Genomic DNA, 13220 nt, shown 5'->3' with positions numbered 1-13220 from the left:
TAGCAAACAGAATATCACGATACTACACAGTATCGATTTTTTCCCCCACCCCTAGTGCTCATTAAACTGCAGGAGTGAGAAAAGAGCTCTAACACAAGTACCCCAGCCCCATGCTTGAATGCAGAGTGCATACAGAAATAGGAGATATGGCAGACACTCATTCTAATGCTGAACATTTTGGAATTCTAAACAAAGTAATAAAGTTTCAGGAATTGCAGTAACTAATGTAACTGTTTTTCATGTCAGGACAACATTTGCAAGAATTAAAATGATTTAAAAAAAGTGAAGTGAATGGTTGTGATTGAAATCGTTTGTTTTATGTGGCTAATGTGTTGGTTTTATTCATTTTTTGTGTTGCAGCCAGAGAGTGAAGTTTCCACCACTGCAGAGGATTATTCCTCAGAGGTGAGACTTCTTGTAATATAAATCCTCACTTTTTCACAGAAATGTCACACCTGTAGCATGTATGTAGGATCACTTGTGTTTTAATTAACTCCCTTAGCTACAGTTCCACATTTTGTCATTTTATTTGATCATTTTCTTGGAGTCTCTTGGATATTATTTGGGTTTCCAGTGAAAATGGAAACTGTAAATCATAAGACAGAGTGCGATGTTCTCTTTGTTCCTCTTAGCCACTTAATAGTTCAGGAAATATTCTTTGTGGATAAATCGCTTCTCCTCTCATACTGTGTCCTTGCCAGCTGCTGCACACTTTCTTGGACAATAACTGAAATCTGTATTTTTTTTGTTTTGTTTTTTGTTGCTTAATAACACTACATTTTAAATCATTAACAGCCTCTGTTGACTGAGTCTGTAAGATGATTTTATGTTTGACTAGATGGAGAAAAAAAGCAAATTAGGGTATAATTCAAATGTGACTTTAGTTAATGCTTTTAAATAAATGCTTTAGGCTATTTTGGAGAGATTAAACTCTAAAATTATGAGCTCCTCTGTTGCATTTCCCCGATCTTAATGTTTGACGGATAGCCTTGTGAATTAACAGGTAAATGGATGCCTTGATGAGATCACAGAGCACCAAATGATGTCTTCAAAGGATTTTATCTGGGTACAGTAATCTGATCGAGCAGTTCTTTCAGCTCTGCTTTGGCCTTGCTAACACTCGCTGCTGGACCTGACTCTGTTTGCTAAATATTTTAATCTCCTGTAATATTTCCTATAACCCACTAACCACACTTGTTATGTGCCGTACCTGTATGTATGTGAAGTATTTGAAAAGGGAGATGTGGAAAAGAAAAAGAAATCATTACTGTTATAAATGACAAATTTGAAAGCCCAAAAGATTCACATGTTTCCGACTGAACAGAGGTTTGTGACATAGCTTAGGCGTGAATTCTTTGAAGTTGAGATACGGTGGAAGATTAGAGCACAGAAGGTGTTACACAAAGCGCCGTTTTCTTTTAAGTCACCGAGGTGATGTTCGAACTGAGACAGAAACTGGAGAGCTGCTGATCAATACAGCTGAGACAGTGAAACAGCAAAACCAGAAATGTGGTTTCAAGTGCAAAAAGACTTACAGGAGAATACTGAGGATAAACGAAAGACCAAATCAAAGACAAACTATGGGATTAAATGTTGACAGAAGTCTTTTTTTCTTCTTTGCTACAACCCTTTTACATAAAACAGAATCATTAAAGAAAAATCTAATCTTCTTCCCGAATAGAAAACCTTCAACTAAACTTAATAAGAGTATCTTTTGTGTATTCACTGATGAAAGAAAAGATTGGAAAACTTTTTCTTTCAGCAAAAAAAAAAGTTTAATTACAGTGACGTGATCTGTCCCTCTTGTGATTGTTAATAAATCTGAAGAGTTTGACGACTGAGGTTTGTTATCCAGCCTTTTGAAATATGGCAGACAAAGAAATTGAAGGAGGGGAGGAAAAAAATCAGATTTAGATCAAAGCATTTAGCTATCACAGTTATTGTGGGATGAACCTTCTCCATACCAGAAGATTGCATTTGGGAGTGGGAAAGAGGAAGACCACAGATTCATGGATGTAGTGAAGAACGTGTTGAGGGTCCGTGTGATAGAGGGGGATAGTAGGGATGGGGTGAGATGGAGACAGATGATCTGGTTACATGCAAGCCTTTTTCTGCTGTTCATCGATGAAAATAATAATAATCGATAATGGTTACATTGAAGCCTTTTTTAATTACTATTTTTTTGCCTTTATTAGTACAGTGAAGTGGAGAGATGGAGTGGGAGGGGGCACACAGCAGAAGGTTGCAGGTCAAAGTTGAACCCAAGCTGCTAAGTTTAGCACAGAGTAAGATGCTCACCTGCTCAACCTGTGAGCTAAACCGGCGCTCAGTTCTCATTCTTTTAACACAGAAAGTAGATCAGTAATTGGTCAGTAAGGGAGCTGATGGAAAAATGAACCTTATAGGCAGAATCGTAAAAACATGGGTCTCAGCAGAAACTTATAAATATTCATACCCGCCTCATTAAAGGCCTCATTAACTCCTAATCTAATTCGAATTCTGAGCCTTTCTACGATTCAGTAAAACGTATCATTTACAGTAAGTTTCAAGGCTGTGTCGTTTTGAATAACAATGCTTTGAAACCTCAATAGGTAATAAATATGCATTATATTTTGTGCATTTGCTTTCATGTTGCTTATCTCATCTAACTTGAAAGCTGTTGCTATTTGGTGGCGACTAACTGCTAAGCTTGTTCTAAAACCTTATCGTCTATTCCTGTGAATGCCATATTGGTTCTTCATGGTATTTTCCTGCTCAGGAGGAGGTGGAGTCCCTGCAACAGGTGACAAAAGGTGGTACGAGGCAGGATTTGGAGGATGCGCTAGAGGCCAAGACGCGGGCAGTGGAGGAGCTGAGTCGAGAGCTTGACGAAATCAGGTCTGCGTTTGGTGCAGAAGGCATGCAGCAGGTAAGGATTTTTAGCACAACGCTGTTCTTCTGCTGCTGCTTCTCCTCCCTGCTTCCTTTAGGGGTCGCCACAGTGGATGGTCTGCCTCCATCTCACCTGATCCCCAGCATCCTTTTCTGTCACACCAACCCTCTGCATGCCCTCCTTCACTACATCCATGAATCTCCACTGTCGTCTTCCTCTTTCCCTCATTACACAGGGTTTAGGTGTTCTCTTTCTCTTCCACTGTCCATTAGCCGGTGTATTGAGAGAATGCGTAGAAAGGAGATGATGCTTTTTAGTAAGTTAAACTAAAAACTAATCAAAATGATTCTTAGGCTTGTTTGTTATTATGTAAGAAGATTAGATTCACTTGTTTGAAAGTCTTGACATTGTCTCCTGTAATTTATTGATTATCCCAGGATGGCAGACATATGTGCACATAGTGTGTGCTACTACTCGATTTCATCAGCATCCATCTGTATCCCTGAGTGATCGTTTAGTCTTCCAAGGCTTTAGGCCATAACAAAGTACAGTGGCTCCACCAATTAAACTCAGAAGCCAATTTTGAGGTCCATACTCAAATCCCAAGTGATCAGAAGGGAAACTTTTGTAATAATGGAAATTTCATAAGGTGCACAAAGTGATGAAATTGGGGAGGAATTTCTTTTCTTTTTTTAATTTAAGCCCTTTTGAAATTTTTCCATTTATTTTTAATTGATAGAGTCAGAACGTTATAATCACACCTGACATTTAAACAGTTTCACAATGAGTTTAAAGTTATCAAGATGGGGAATATTTTTATTCCTGACCTTTACCTCCTTGGCAGTGCTATAGTTCAACCTGTATGTGCACGTTTCCTTTTATTGCTTCAAACACCAGCTCATTCATCTCTTTTTTTCAGTCATATATATATATATGAGTATTAACTGGTTAAGCTGTGTAAATTGACGATTTCACTTAATTCCATTTTAAATTTATAGCTGCAGGAGTTTGAAGCAGCACTGAAGCAGCGAGATGGCATCATCACCCAGCTCACATCCAACCTGCAGCAGGCCCGTAAAGAGAAAGACGAGATCATGAAAGAGTTTTTGGAGCTGACCGAGCAAAGCCAAAAACTACAAATTCAGTTCCAGCAGGTAAAAATACTTTCATATTTATCAACCGAACTGTTTATCTGTTCTGTACTTCTTACGCTTTTAATATGATACTTTTGTTTGTAATTTAAAGTCTAATAAGCAATACATATTTGTGATAAGGTGGTCTTATAACCTTTAAAAACTGGACCTGTGTTTTTCCCCTTTATTTTTTGTACCGACTTATCTGACTGGTCATCACAGCTGCAGGCAGGTGAATCACTGAGGAATACGAGCCACAGCAGCACCGCGGCTGATCTTCTACAGGCCCGGCAGCAGCTTGTTCAGCACCAACAGCAGCTGGACGAGATGAATGTTGAGGTCAGAAAACTCCAGGAAGAGATCAGTGAGATGGAGTCGGTAAGAAGTTGCCTTGTCTGTTACGCTACATGTTAATATTTTTGTGTTTAATTAAATTGGTTGCACAGTGTGTTTTTTAAATGTAGCCCAAGCATTTCTAAGATGTAATTGTCTTCGTAGTCAGGGAGAAGAGCTGAAGAATCATTTGTCCAAAGGATAAATGAAAAGGACTTGCTGATTGCTCAACAAGAAAACCTTATTTCGAGTCAGAAGCAGTCACTGACAGAGTTGAGAGCAGCAGAGGGGTCTTTTGCACAAACACTGAGGGAGAAAAATCAGTTAATTTCAGAGCAAACTGCAATAATCACAGAACATGAGCGGTCACTGACTCTGCTCAGAGATGAACTTGCTCATGTGGGAAGGACTACAGATGAGAATATTATACCGCAGTCAGATGAGAAAGATCTCATTATAGCAGAGAAGGAGACAGTCATTTTAGAACGTGACTGTTCTGTTACGCAGCTCGAAGATGAGCTGGAGACCTCAGAGAAACATCTGCGCGAGCTCCAACAGCGAATGGCTGTAAAGGAATCTGAGCTGGAAAAATGTCTGGATGAGTTGGAAAGCACAAGGTCTGACTTGGAGAGTTATAAAAATGAAGTAGAGAGTTGTAAATTACAACTGGAGACGGAGCAAAAGGAGTTGGAAATTTGTAAGAGTGAACTTGTGACCTCCAGACAGAAAGAGCGAATGTCATCTAATGAAATCATGCAGCTCATGGGCACAGTCGAAGATCTGCAGAAGCGTTGTCACCGGGGCAGCATGTCTGAGAGTGACACCGTTCAAAAAATGCAGGGAGAGACCGAGAGGAAGCTGGAGCTTCTCAGGGCGGAGCTGGACGAGATGTACGGCCAGCAAATTGTCCAGATGAAGCAGGAGCTTAATTTGCAGCATGCAGCGAGAGTGCAGCAAATGACTGAGCAACATCACGCAGAGCTCGAGCTTCTAAAAGCTCAACAACTGTCCCAAACTCCCACTGGCAGTGCTGCTGAGGTGGGTGCACTTAACACTAAGATTAGGGAGCTCCAAGAAACTTTAGAGCAGTTTCAATCTATGCACGAAAAAGCCAGACATGAGCTTAGCGAAGTAGCCAGAGAGAAGGTCAGCCTGCAGGCCAGGGTGGATGGTCTTCTTCAAGAGCTGCATTTAGCTAACGACAAAGTGGAGCAGGTATCCCACAGTCTTCTCTCTCAGGAAAGCCAAAAAGTTGAGCTGCAGCAGCTCCAAGAGACCATTGACAATCTGAGGAGTGAGCTGTCTGCTGCTCAGGAAGCCGCACAAGAAGCTGAAACTAAACATGAATCTGAAATAACCAATTACAAGATTAAGCTGGAGATGATGGAGAGGGAAAAGGATGCTGTGCTGGACCGCATGGCAGAGTCACAGGAAGCAGAGCTGGAACGACTGAGGACCCAGCTTCTGTTTAGTCATGAAGAAGAGCTCACCAATCTGAGGGAAGACTTGCAAAGAGAGAACTTCTTAAACACAGAAAACCTTCTCAATGAAGCTGCTATCAAACACGAGAAAGCGCTGGATGAGCTGCGTGCTGGTTATGAAGAAGAAGTGTGTTTGTTACAAAGGGAGAAAGCAGAATTTGCCACAGAACGGGATGAACTTTTGCACCAGATTCTTGGACTCAAAGAAGACCTGAAGATGGCTTTGCACAGCTCTAAAACAGACAAGCTCGTCCAGCAGCTCCAAGAGCTCCAGGTCGAGCTTGAGGAACTCAGAAAGGGTGGAGAAGAACGAGCAAGAATGGAGACTGAAATGCATACAATACTAAAAAAGACGGACGTACTTGAAAACCAAGCAAAAGAGCGAGAGCAGCACTGGGAGAACAAGCTTAAAGAGCATGAACAGGAAAAGGAGACGCTGATCCAATCAAATAACACTTTGAAAGAAGAGATTAGCTCAAAAATCACGAAAATTGAGACACTCACGGCAGAGAACAATCAAATCCAGCAACAAGTAGCTGAGCTTAGGGAAGAAGTAGAAAAGCAGAGAACTACTTTCTCTTTTGCTGAAAAGAATTTCGAGGTCAATTATCAGGAGCTGAAGGAAGAGTACAAGTGTCTCATTGAGGCAAAGACGCAGCTGGAAGAGAGGACACGGAAGGAGACGCTTGAATTTGAGGCAAAAATTGCCAGCCTTCAGTCACAGATTCGAGAGCTGGAGGAGAGCAGCAACATGGAGGACACAACTGATAAAGCTGTGATTGAAAAACACTCTACTGAACTAATGGAGAAGCTTAATGTTACTTTGAATGAGAAGGAAAGCCTGACTGGAAGGCTTTCTGAAGTTACAGAGCAATTAATGTTTACAGAGAGCAAAGTGGGACAACTGGAAGAAGAGCTGATGAAAGTGAGACGAGAAAACTCGGCGGTCATTGCCCGAAATGAAATCCTAGAGAAGGAACTGGAAAAGGAGCAGGAGATTACGACAGAGCAGATAAGAGGGCAGGATGCCCAGAGAAAAGCTAAGCTCCAGGAAGATGAGGCAGCTCTTGAGCCAGTTTGTTCTTCGGTGGATCATCACATTCAGATTCAGTCTCTGCAGGAAGAGATCAAGGCTCTTCAGTCCCTCTTACAGGCAGCTGAACACGAGAGAGACGCCATTCGGCTGACTCTGGAGCTCAACAGGCTCTCACAGACTCCGTCCCCGGCAGCGGTGCAGTCCTCGGGGGAGGGACCTGTTGAAGGACGAGCCTCCCCGCAGAAATCCTCAGGCTCAGGGTCAAGCAGGCGCAAGAGGCGGCAGAGGTCGAAGCAGGAGCGCAAAGTGGGCTCAGCTCTTTCAGAAAGCAGAGAAGAAAGACAAGGGGAGGAGAAAGAGGAGGCAGCGACTGAAGAAGAGAGAGCTAAAAGTGCTGCAGAGGATGAGATGCAGCCTCAGATGGAGAGACAGGTTGCGTCTCGTTCAGGAGAGGGGGCCGGTAAGGAGGACTCCACTGACGGATACCAGGGAGACGGAGGCAGAGGCTACATCAGCAGAGAGGTAGGCACTCACATGTATCTGCTGCAGCACGCTGCTACCGTTTTCCTTTGCCTTTTTTACAGTATATGTCTAAATGATGAAAGAGCTTGTGAAAAGAGTTAAAACTGCATCACAATTATTGCTGGGGTACTTGGTGTTAACACTGTTGTTATTATTATTATTATTATTATTAGCTTTGTAAAAAAAAATGTGCTGATTGTGTATTCGTAGCCAGATCTTGCTGAAATATTGAAGAGAATGTGACTGAGGCGTTTCAGCGCTGACATATTTTTCTCTGTAGTGAGACACAGTTATGATTGCAGATTGCCTTCAGGCTTGCTCTGAAAGGTAGCACTGAGCAACATAGTCAGGCTGCTGTGCTGAAAGATACAGTTTCAAGTTTAACCATTCAGCGAGGTAATTGTGGGAAATATGCACGCTCAATGCAGCCTGCATGTTGCATTGAAGTGTCCATTGATATTCTGCTCATTTCTACTTTTTAAAGAGGCGCTATTCAATATTTATAATCAGCTCCTCCTCAAACTCCGCGTAATAATGCTGCTTTTTAAAATGGCTGGAAATGGGGAAGAAAAGCAGTCAGCGAGTCTTCTGATAGCTTTGAATCATTGCAGTTGTGCAGAAATGTGTACATTCTAGTTTCTTTCCATCTTGCAGGGAGTGAAGGGTTTGAGGTGAGAAGCTATTTTAACCCAGTCACTTCTGTGTCTGTGTCACAAATGCACAAAGAGTACAAAAAGATTGTGTACGGTGTCTGTCTGCCATTTTCACATCTGTGCCTCGTCATTAGTTTCTCTCACCTCCTGGGTTGGAAAAGCCAAACATGCAAAACCCCCAAAATACAAAAAAAGCAAGGGTTAAAAATGTAACGCAGCACTTTAAAGTTTTACTTTAGTAGATATGTAGTTGATTTGCAGTGTAAGAGCCACATTTCTATTTAAAGGACTTTACTGATGTTCTGTGCAGAGTTAATACTGGGTTAAACAGGAGATTATAAAATCCCTGCATCCTTTGTAAAGTGTAGTGGATACTTTTAGGAAAGAGTTACTAGATGTACTCCATGCTCCCACTCAGGAAGTGATCCATAGCAGTGCATCTTACATTTCTGTTCATCGCTGTCTTATTTGTGAGCGCTTGTGGGAAAATATCAGCTTTAAAAACTACAATACATTTACTTTGCTTGCTTCTTTAGGTGAGCGGACATGGGCCGACCGGAGGCTCGGAGCACGCTGTCGAGGGAGAGCCGACCGAACATGTAAATGTCACTTAAGCTCACATCTTGCCTTTTGGTTTTCAGTTGCTTTGATGCATCAAACAGCGCGATGTAAAGGTCAAAATATTTTTTAAAAAACAACCCGCTCATACAGCTGCAGTACAGTGCAACCTGTGCTTTTATCCTACACCCGTCTGATGAATAAATTCCTCCTGTTCACGAGTAGGTACAGGCAACGAGATTTGATCATTTCCACACTCGACGTGCCTCAAATTATCAAGTGGATGTGCTTGTTGTGTAGGCAGAAAATTTTCACCAGGCAAAATGAAAAATAAACTCTGCATCAGCAGTCGTATCAGACGGCCTCACAAAAAATTGAAAATAAAAATTGTCATCAGAGGAAAAGCATGCTGTAAGGAATACAGTAAGGGGGGGAAAGTCTGTTTCTCAAAGTAAAATGGTCCTTGATGTCAGGGAGCAGCTGGGGATAATCCTTGACAGTACCCGAGGCGGTTGCTGAAGAGAGAAGCTAACAAAGTGTGCAGGTTTCTGTGCAAAAAAATATGCTCCTAAAATCTCTGTAAACATGTAAAAACCTCAGTTTAACATTAGGAACTAGACTGTAGACTACTTCTTAATAAAACCACTCCATTCCCACTTTAGCAAGTCTCTTAAAAACAAATATGGGAATTGTTTTATATATTTGAGCTTTTCCTTTTTCAGTATTTGGAGTAAAAATATGTCATTTTGTAGCAGCGTCACATAATAGCACAGCTGCCATCTGCTTGTTAGGCACTGACCATCTCTCATCTGCATGTTTTTAAGCAGCAGCATCTGCATAGCTACAGGTTTGAAAAGAGTCTGCTCTGCATCCGTCAGGTGTAGTGCGAACGGGGAGATGGCGTCATTAAAGTACACCCTGTTCAGAATGTAGAGTGCACTTTAAAACGTTTGACATCAAAGGTAACAGAATCGCAGGTTCACAAGTGTGTAACCATAATGAGTTTGTGCTCATGCACGATGCATAATTAGAGAGAGAAGCCTCACCGTGGGCCTTTTGTTCCTCGTTAAAGAAGTGATAATAGCAGACCTCACATCCTAAACACAGATGGCTCGTATCACGGCTCCGCCAAACAAATATGATTGCTGGCGTTATGTTATTTAATAATTTGTCTTCTGGTTATTACATTAATGTAGTATTCTGCATAATTTAATTTGTGGTCAATTATAACTGATATGTGATTATATTTAATTCTCTTTTTTTCCTTTGTATATAAATATCATAATTCTGTACTTGTGTGTGTATATATATTTAATAGCATACATATACTGAATATCTGTATGAAAAGACACATCCCATTATGGGTTATTTGATGTTGATGAGATGATCTCTTCTTCCTGCTTTAAGGGTGAGTGCAGGTTGCAAATGGAGGCCCAGCGCATTAGCCTGTCTCAGATCCACGCTGCCCAGTTTGAGCTGCTGCAGGAGGAGACCGATGCCCGCACACGCTCTCTGGAGCTGCAGCTGCAGGGCTTGAAAGATCGCGGTGCGCAGGGTGAGCAGATAGAGAGCTTTGTGTGCATCTGTGTTTGTGGCAAAGCAGAGCAGCAATCTGATGGGCTCATGTGTCCTCCACGATTTTGTTTTTAATACTGCCTGCTTATAGTTACACATCAAAACCTTTATGATTTTATATTACCTACATAATTTTTGTGCTTGTTTTTCTTAGATGAACAAAAAAGCTTCAAATACCAGGATGTGATGCAAGCCGTGTCTGAAGAATGCACTGCGATTATTCTGGTAATTACTAAGGAATAATATTTGAATTTGGTGAATCCTTGCCCTTTTTTAAAAAAAGAAAGTGTGGTGCTTCATTATTATCTCATTCAGCCTCATCTTTGTTTCTTTTTAGTCTTTTCGAAAAATCTTTGGTGAAAAGTTTTTGGTGAGCGTCGATGCAGAGAGCAAGCCGCTCACTTCAGAGGAACAACCAGTAACTAGTGACTCCACCTCCATGATCCTGGAGGCCAGAGGTACGCTTTTAACGAGTACATTAAACAAATATTGCATGTAATAAAACACATGAGTCTCCTGAATGCGGCACCACGGGGTCACCGTTAATTACTGTGTGGCTACTAAATGCTTTTACCTCACCCGCTGCAGGTGCACACTCGGATACAAAAACAAAATGTAACCCTTCTTTTTATTTTTCTTTCTTTTTATTTTTAGAGCTTTACAGAGAGCTTCAGCAGGTCAGAGAGAGGATTGAGCAGGAACATCGTCGACTCTCACAGCTCCAGGCTCTGCTGAGAGACGATGGGAACAAGGTAGAAACTTACTCACCCGCAGCCACAAGCTGTGCTTCAGTTCTACACTACAAGCTAATTCCAGCCAAGCTTTGAGCTTTTGTTTTATCACAATCAAATATTTCATTATCAAATATTTGAATATGTTCACAGCAGAAATAATGAGAATTGTTTATGTAGTTTCATTGGCTGTGAAATTTCTTAATTAGCAGGTTGGACTGCATGCATCAGTGCATGAATTGTGCTGTATCATTTTATGTTAGTATAAAACTGAAAAGTAAAAGGTTTTGCTATGGAAATTATTCTATATGGGAAATAATATTTTATAGCTCTGAAGTGTTTGTTTTGAGGACCAGTAAAAATTAAAGTATGCATGGAAGAGCCCCACTAAATCTGTTGTTTTCCAGATGAATGAACTGCAGACAGCGTTCAGTGAGCTGAAGAGCAACAGTGAGAAGGAGATCTCTGATCTCCGAGAACAGGTCGCCTCTTTAAGCCCCTCAGCAAGCAAAGGTAAATCTGGAGTTCATTTTTCTGATAAAAAATTAAACGCTATTATATGTCAAAGCTCATGTAAGTGTGTAATAATAATAATAATAATACATCTTAAAGATCCCAGGTTTAGGATCACTATTATTCGTTCTCTTGTAAGCTGTCTGCAGCTGCAGGCTTTAAAGTGTTGCAGAGTTGTGCTGTTGAAGTGTGTGATGATTTTTGTGCCCAGAAGGTCCCTCATACTTTGAGCTGGTGTCCTGGTTACATGGTGCATTTTAATTTTTGCATAAACTGCTTTGTATTCAGACTGTTTCTCAAATGTGTATAAAAGAATGCAAATGCAATGCAGTAAACAGCAAAACAACGTTTTGACTCTTCTGTCCAGAAATATTTAGTTTATCTTTTACCTGTAAATGTTATTGTGACCAAGTTATTTCTCTGCTCATTCATTTCTTGCTAGATATATGCATGTAGGCTTTTGGCACTGCAGCAGGCTGCATTCCCAGAACAAACATAAAAGTATCTTCTAATCAATTTAAATCTCTGATGCTTTCTAGTTTCACATTTCACCTCTGTATCGATTAGATCTGGAGGAGCTGCCCGGTGCATCTACTTCCCTGACCATGGAGTTGCAGAGGCTGAAGGCCGAGGCCAAGGAGAAGCAGCTGAAGCTGGAGGAGAGTCACAGGCAAGAGATGGAGCGTCTCAGAGCTCACTACCAGCAGCAGGCCACAGAGACGGAGGAGCGATACGCAACGGAGCTCTTCATGCTGCAGCAGCGACTGCAGGAGGTCACCACCCAATACAGGTGATGCGCCAGTTAAGTGAGACCCTATTTAAATGTTTATACGCATTTTAAGACAAATTAGTTTGTGAAGAAAACTTGCACAGATAAAAACAAGGCATAAGATATTTTTCACTGGGGGGAAAAAAAACCTGTAAAACATTTAAAACCCCGAAGTTAATTTTTATAGATGACTTTACACTCCATTGTTGTTTCATGTGAGACTTTTTAGTTTTTAAACAGCACTGCAGCTGCGCTGATAACATCTCGTGTTTACGTTGAAACACACGGACTCATTTTAATGCTCAGTTGGCCGAGTTTGTGTATGTCAAGTCTGAACAGACAAAGTGACATGAGTGACTGTACTAAAGATAACTTCAAACACAAGCTGGTGTGCACATCCTGTGCAGCACGTGGAAGCTACCTGACCCACTTCAGTTGACAACAAAGCCTTAACTAATGAAATATTCACTAGGCCGCCCACAAACATGTGAAAGTACCTTGTCAGCCTTTACAAGTGGTTTTCAGAGAGAAGGGAGGCAATAAAAAAAGAAATCCACACGCTAAGTGCCATTTTCTTTAATTAAATAAACTTGTGGCCAAATTGTAAGCAGTTGCATCTCAAACATAATCTCTGAACTCTATATATCCTGTGTCTTCCATCAATCCGTTTTCACGCATCCAGCTTTTGGTTTCCGGGGCAGTAAAGTTAGCCTTTATGTGCTAGCTCATGCTTCCTACATACTTTGAGTTAGAGATATGATAAACTAAATACATATTTATATATTTTTAATGCATGAAATCAGTCTCTTTCTTTTTCTTTTATAACTAAGACGCTGCTGCCCTCCACTGTTTGAGATTGTAAATATAAGCTTGTTTTCCTCTCCTGACTTAAGTCTAATAAAAGATTTCCAGAGATGTGGAATTCAGTCACAATTTTATATCCAAGTAAATTATTCTTACGTATATATCTTTACTTAAATTACTCCGTTACTCCATAGGGGCAGGGTTACACTCAGTAATTTTATTTTTTTTGTTTCTAAACAT

General features: G+C 40.9%; 1 protein-coding gene across 6 annotated transcripts in view; it reads left to right on the top strand.

The window, feature by feature from the left end:
• The window catches only part of akap9 (A kinase (PRKA) anchor protein 9), a 65584-nt gene that overhangs the window by 14091 nt on the left and 38273 nt on the right, over positions 1-13220 (top strand). For 5 of the 6 annotated variants that reach the window (XM_024798347.2, XM_076879064.1, XM_024798346.2 and 2 more), the window contains exons 3-15: positions 361-405; positions 1004-1066; positions 2759-2908; positions 3871-4026; positions 4228-4383; positions 4504-7377; positions 8567-8629; positions 9996-10143; positions 10318-10388; positions 10501-10621; positions 10818-10915; positions 11302-11407; positions 11975-12197. In XM_024798347.2, coding sequence (XP_024654115.2) covers positions 361-405; positions 1004-1066; positions 2759-2908; positions 3871-4026; positions 4228-4383; positions 4504-7377; positions 8567-8629; positions 9996-10143; positions 10318-10388; positions 10501-10621; positions 10818-10915; positions 11302-11407; positions 11975-12197 — 4274 coding nt within the window. The remainder of the gene's footprint in view (positions 1-360; positions 406-1003; positions 1067-2758; positions 2909-3870; positions 4027-4227; positions 4384-4503; positions 7378-8566; positions 8630-9995; positions 10144-10317; positions 10389-10500; positions 10622-10817; positions 10916-11301; positions 11408-11974; positions 12198-13220) is intronic. The other variant, XM_076879066.1, reaches the window with a different exon arrangement.

This window comes from Maylandia zebra, linkage group LG22 (genome assembly GCF_041146795.1).
Source record: "Maylandia zebra isolate NMK-2024a linkage group LG22, Mzebra_GT3a, whole genome shotgun sequence".
NCBI classification, from domain to species: Eukaryota; Metazoa; Chordata; class Actinopteri; order Cichliformes; family Cichlidae; genus Maylandia; species Maylandia zebra.
The sequence above is the reverse complement of the archived record's forward strand: the minus strand, read 5'-3'. Positions and strand labels throughout refer to the sequence as shown.